General features: G+C 37.0%; 1 protein-coding gene across 1 annotated transcript; it reads right to left on the bottom strand.

Annotated features, from left to right (window-relative positions):
* LOC109354005 lies at nt 3,320-4,933 on the bottom strand. Its single transcript, XM_019596362.1, has one exon. The coding sequence runs from the start codon at nt 4,931-4,933 to the stop codon at nt 3,320-3,322; it is 1,614 nt and encodes a 537-aa protein (XP_019451907.1).

The following is a 6,709-nucleotide window of genomic DNA, read 5'->3' as shown; positions in this document are numbered from 1 at the left end:
AAGAAAGAGTAAGGTGAAATTTGATGATCATAGAATCATCACTGCTGAAGGAACAGGTGATGTCCCTCTTATCATGGCAAATGGCAGGAAAGCATACATCAGTGATGTATTATTTGTACCTAATATGAAGACCAACCTGATAAGTATTGGTCAATTGCATGAAAAGGGCCTCACAATGCAACTCTTGAATGGTTTCATGACAATTTATGATGACCATAAGAGGAAAATTCTGAATGCTCCATTAACCAACAATAGAACATTCCAGGTCAAGCTAGGAGCAAGGAACACTCAATGTCTAAATGCAACAAACAAGAATGATGAGACCCGGTTGTGGCATCTAAGATATGGTCATCTCAATTTCAGAGATCTTGGGCTGTTGAGGTCTAAAGGAATGGTTAGTGGTCTACCTGACATCAAACCAAAGCAACCTGAATGTGAGAGCTGCATCACAGGTAAACTGTCTAGGACTCCTTTTTGCAATTATACACAAGCCAGAGCTCTAGATATACTACATGTGATATACTCAGATGTTTGTGGCCCTATGGAAGTACCTACCTTAGGAGGAAACAAGTACTTTCTCTCCTTCATAGATGAATTCAGTAGGAAGATGTGGATCTATCTGCTTAAAGCAAAGAGTGAGGTGCTTCATAACATGATTAAATACAAAGTCATGGTAGAAAGACAGTCTGACAAACAAATCAAGATCCTCGGGACAAATGGAGGTGGAGAACTTACATCAAGAGAGGTTGAAACACTCTGTGAAGACAGTTGCATAATTCATGAAGTAACCTCTCCATACGCTCCACAACACAATGGCTTAGTTGAAAGAAGAAACAGAACTGTGATGAATATGGTAAGGTGTATGCTCAAGTGTAAAGGTCTTCTTCACAATCTATGGGGTGAAGCAGTAACAACAGCAACTTATGTTCTCAACAGATGTCCTATACAAAGACTCAACAACATGGTTCCAGAAGAGGTATGGTCAGGGAAGAAACCATCAGTAAAGCACTTCAAAGTATTTGGCTCCTTGTGCTACAAACACATACCAGACCAGATCAGAAGAAAGCTGGATGATAAGGGTGAATTGATGGTCTTTGTGGGTTATAACTCAACAGGGTCATACAAACTTCTCAATCCTGCTACAAAGCAAACTGTTTTCAGCAGGGATGTTAAGTTTGATGAGATGAGCACTTGGAATGATCTCCTCGAGAAACTTGATCATAAGGATTCAATAACCTTTGTTCCAATAGAAGAAGATCAAGAGAGCATACCAGCAACATGTCCACCCTCAAGTTCAGATATTGATGCTAGGCCTACAAGGACAAGAAATAGACCAGCAAGGTTGAGTGAATTTGAAATGCTTGTAGATGATGCAGTCATAGAAGAAGGTGACTTAATTCACTTTGCACTAATGGCTGAACCAATCACCTTTCATCAAGCAATCAAAGAAGGTGTTTGGATCAGTGCAATGGAGGAGGAGATCAAGTCCATTGATAAAAATAAGACATGAGAATTAGTTGACCTGCCATCAGATAAGACTCCAATTGCAGTGAGGTGGGTATACAAGGTCAAATATAGGCATGATGGAAGCATATCCAAGCATAAAGCCAGATTAGTGGCAAAATGGTATATGCAAAGAAAGGGTCATGACTACTCAGAGGTGTTTGCCCCTGTAGCCAGATTTGAAATTGTGAGATTAATTGTTGCCTTAGCTAGTAGGAACAATTGGAAGTTGTGGCAACTTGATGTCAAGAGTGTCTTCCTAAATGGACCCCTAGAAGAAGTAGTATACATCATCCAACCTCCTGGATTCGAAATACAAGGAAGGGAAGACAAAGTACTAAGGTTGAGAAGAGCTTTGTATGGGTTGAAACAGGCACCAAGAGCCTGGAACAAAAGGACTGATTCCTTCCTAGTATCAATTGGATTCATCAAGTGCACCGTAGAACATGGAGTCTATGTGAATGTGACTACCACAAAGTCAGTAATTATGCTCTGCCTCTATGTGGATGATCTGGTTATAAATGGGAGTTGTGAGGATGAAATTCTCAAACTAAAAAGCAAACTTAAGTCTGAATTTGACATGACAGACTTGGGAGAATTAGCATACTTTCTGGGTATTGAATTTCTCAAGACAGACAAATGTATCATTATGCATCAAAGAAGATACATCACAGAAGTTCTAGAGAGGTTCAAAATGCAAAATTGTAATCCTGTGATGACTCCAGTTGAAGGAAGCACTACATCAGATCACTCACTAACCAAGCAACCAGTAGATGCAACAATTTTCAGACAAATGGTAGGATGTCTCATGTTTGTGTGTCATAGCAGGCCTGATATAGCATATGGTGCAGGAGTTATAAGCAGAAACATGGCCAATCCTAATCAAACACACATGACAGCAACCAAGAGAGTATTGAGGTATCTGAAAGAGACACTCCACTATGGTATTTTGTTTCCTAATGAGGTGGAGAGCAAGCTGCAACCGGTTGGTTTTTCAGATTCTGATTCGTGTGGAGACAAAGAAGATAGGAGGAGCACATCAGGGTACACATTCTTTGTTCATGGTGCTCCAATCTCATGGAGATCCAAGAAGCAAGAAGTGGTAGCACTATCAACATGTGAAGCTGAATATATTGCAGCTTGCAATGCTACTTGTCAAGGTCTATGGCTAACATCACTAATGGCAGAGTTGAAGTGTGGTGAAGACTTGAAGATTGAATTGAGAGTAGACAACAAGTCGGCTATAAACTTAGCAAAAAATCCAGTTAGCCACGGAAGAAGCAAGCACATTGAGACAAAATTCCACTTCTTGAGGGATCAAGTTAGCAAGAAGAAGGTTGAGCTAATTCATTGTAAAACAGAATTACAAATTGCAGATGCTATGACAAAGCCACTAAAGGGAGATAGATTTGAGAAGATGAGAACAATGCTAGGCGTGGTTAAAGTTTGAAGCAATATGGCTTTGTTAAGGAATGATGTAATTTCGTGAATTTCACTATTGTATTTTGAAACAACTTGTTGTATTGAATACTTTGAATAAAGGAAGGATGTTAGAAAGTTAGTAATTCAAAGTTAGTTGGAACTTGCTATAATTAGAAAGCTGTTAAAGTTAGTTAGTCTACATATAGTAAGCTGTATAAATAACCCATTGGGTTGTTCTTTCAATGCAAGTTGCTTACACACAAAACTACTCTACCTTTCTTATCAATCTCTCTCAATTAATGAAGGTTGAGGAGCTTCAAGGGTCACTTGAGGCCCATGAACAGAGGATGAATGAAAGGGGAGCAGATAGATCTCCTCACCAAGCTTTGCAGGCTCAAACATTCAAGAAGGGATTCATCCTCTGTTCATGGGCCTCAAGTGACCCTTGAAGCTCCTCAACCTTCATTCTTTCAACCTTTCCTGAATCCTCAATGGCCACCACAACATGATCAAACCTTGGTGTCACCATTCTAAGAATCTTCTCCACTATTGTGGTATCATCCATCTTTTCTCCACACGACCGGGTCTCATCATTCTTGTTTGTTGCATTTAGACATTGAGTGTTCCTTGCTCCTAGCTTGACCTGGAATGTTCTATTGTTGGTTAATGGAGCATTCAGAATTTTCCTCTTATGGTCATCATAAATTGTCATGAAACCATTCAAGAGTTGCATTGTGAGGCCCTTTTCATGCAATTGACCAATACTTATCAGGTTGGTCTTCATATTAGGTACAAATAATACATCACTGATGTATGCTTTCCTGCCATTTGCCATGATAAGAGGGACATCACCTGTTCCTTCAGCAGTGATGATTCTATGATCATCAAATTTCACCTTACTCTTTCTTGTTGCATCAAAGTTTACCAACCAATCTCTATTTCCAGTCATATGGTTGGAGCATCCAGAATCCAAGTACCAAGTATCACTGCCTGCATTTAGATTGCTTGTTGTCATCATCAATTGAACATCAATTTCACCCGAGTCTTCATCATCTTCCTTGACAAGATTTGCTTCTGATTCTTGCCTTCCATATTGATGATTCTTGTTAGGTGCTTGACACTCAGATGAGAAGTGGCCAAGCTTGTCACAGTTAAAGCACCTAATTCTTTTCCTGTCAAGCTTTTTCTTCCAAGCTTTGACCTGTTTTCCTCCATCTCTTCTATTGAATGTCTCTCCATGTTCAGTGTTGAGATCATTACCAGATTGTGGGAATTTCCTTGGGCCATTTCTCTGTTCAAAGCTCTTCCCTCGATTCTTGTTAAAAGTCTTTACAAACTGAGATCCCTTCTTGAATGTTTGAGCATACAAAGCTTGGTGAGGAAATCTATCTGCTCCCATTTCATTCATCCTCTGTTCATGGGCCTCAAGTGATCCTTGAAGCTCCTCAACCTTCATTCTTTCAACCTTTCCTAACTCCTCAATGGCCACCACAACATGATCAAACCTTGGTGTCACTATTCTAAGAATCTTCTCCACTATTGTGGCATCATCCATCTTTTCTCCACACGACTTCATGCTATTAGTGTGAGTAATTACTCTTGTGAAATATTCAGAGATTTTTTCACTTTCCTCCATCTGCATGAGCTCATACCTTCTCCTCATTGTCTGTAATCTTATCTTCTTTAATTGAGCAGCACCATCATAGTGCTTCTCAAGAGTTTCCCAGGCTTCTTTAGAAGTTGCAGAACCTGCAATCTTCTCAAAATGTGCATTATCCACTGCTTGATGAATGATGCACAATGCCTTACAATCTTTCCTCTTGCTTTGCTTGTACTTACTCTTCTGAACTTCAGTAGCTCCTTCCTCCAGAATTGAGAAGCCATCTTCGACAATTTCAGCTACATCTTGGTAGCAAAAGATGGCTTTCATCTGGATAGACCATTTTGACCAATTCGATCCATCAAGCACGGGCAAGTTTGTTGAGAAATTAGCAATTGGTTGTGCCATGTTTGCAGCGGAAAATAGAGTGATGATTTTTCTCCAAATCAAAGCTCTTGATACCAAATGTTGAAACAAAGAAAGAAAGAAAGAAATACAGCAAGAATAGAAACAGAATGAAGAAGATTTTAAGAGAAGTAATTGAGCCCCTCTTCTATTCATCTTCTAGACCCTGGATTTGAGATGATAAACCAGATTCCTTCCAAGAATAGGTGCAAAACACCCATGATAGGGTCGGATCTATATTGCTCATAGTGTGACCCACAAAAATTATGAGAAAAGTTATGTAACATGTACATTTTATCCTATATTTTAGGTTTATATTTGTTAGTGTGTTTGCTTAATCTTATACTTATGGTCCCTGAAATTATAGCTTGATCGTGAATTATCTTTAAGTGATCAAAACTAAGTTTTGGTCCTCATTGTACTAAGGCACGAAAATGCAAGTTTTATTCTGATTTTTTAATATATCTTTGCCAACTAATTATTCTACAACTGATTCCATATGATATCGTCGTTAATCATTATGAACCCAAAAAATCTGATACCGTCTCCCAAGTATTTATGTCTGATTGTAGTTTCCAATTTACCACACATTTTTTAACTGATGCATATTATTAGGGATTCACAAATTTAACAAATATTATTAACATTAGCATTTTAGCCTGTGAGTTTTACTGGCAACATTCTGAAATAGAACATTAGATCTTTGGTATAGTAGATTATATGAGGATTTAATGTGATTTTGTATTACTAAATTAATGCGGTAATAACATCAGTATAAGTTGTATCTTAACAACAGGTGCTATGTTGAAAACCCCACCTTTACCTTCTCATAGGTATCACCTTTCTAAAATTCCATCTTCGAATACAATTTTCCCATATACATATGTAAATAATATTCAGAAGTACCAATATATACCATATCACTAGTTAATATAAATCCAAGGAATACAAGAAATCAAAGTTGAAATATTATTAGCTACCATTTTATTTTTATTGCATTATTTTTAAGGAATTAATTTTAATTACTCTCAGTATTAATAGGCTTTGATTATTTTTATTAAGTCTGACTTGTGTGATTAGAAATTCTAAATTTGAGATACAAATCTCTCTCACATGATGGGAAGAGTCATGTTTATGTTGATTAATGAGATATTAATAATGCATGATTACGTATTTATGATATTTTTTATTGTGATGGAGATTTGTGGTTGGACTAGAGAAGTATTTCATGAGATAGTTTGAGAGCTTAGAAAAATGGTGATGTTTTTTTATTGGGATAAGATTTGAATCTTTAATTACATAATAAGGAATTGATTATTTAAATTAACATCTGTTACATATAAACCAAAAATAAATAGTATTGTCACTTTCATATGTCTACAAAAAGAGTTTATTGACAAATTTTATAAAATAATTGATCATTTTTCTTTGAGTAGGGGTGCGTGTGAAAATCGAGGCCTTTTGATTTTGTTGGGTGAACATTGAGAGTGGACTCAACCATAGTCAAAAAGTAAAGAGGCTCTTGTGGTAACAACCCTAATTAACTTGTAGCCCACAGGAATGTGGATAATATAATTTTATAGAATTTTGAATTTTAAAAAACTTTGAACCCTTAAAATAAATTAATATCATACGTTTAGCATCTCTATCCAGTATTAAATTCTTCGATTATTGAGAGGATACAATCCACAAACACTAGCCAACCATTCAAAAAAATATATATTACCTTTTATTGTCCACCCTTCTACTTAAAGGAGATGAGTGTACTTAAGCTAAACT

This window comes from Lupinus angustifolius, chromosome LG08 (assembly GCF_001865875.1).
Source record: "Lupinus angustifolius cultivar Tanjil chromosome LG08, LupAngTanjil_v1.0, whole genome shotgun sequence".
NCBI lineage: Eukaryota > Viridiplantae > Streptophyta > Magnoliopsida > Fabales > Fabaceae > Lupinus > Lupinus angustifolius.
Note: the sequence above shows the minus strand (reverse complement) of the source record. Positions and strands in the feature narration are given on the sequence as shown.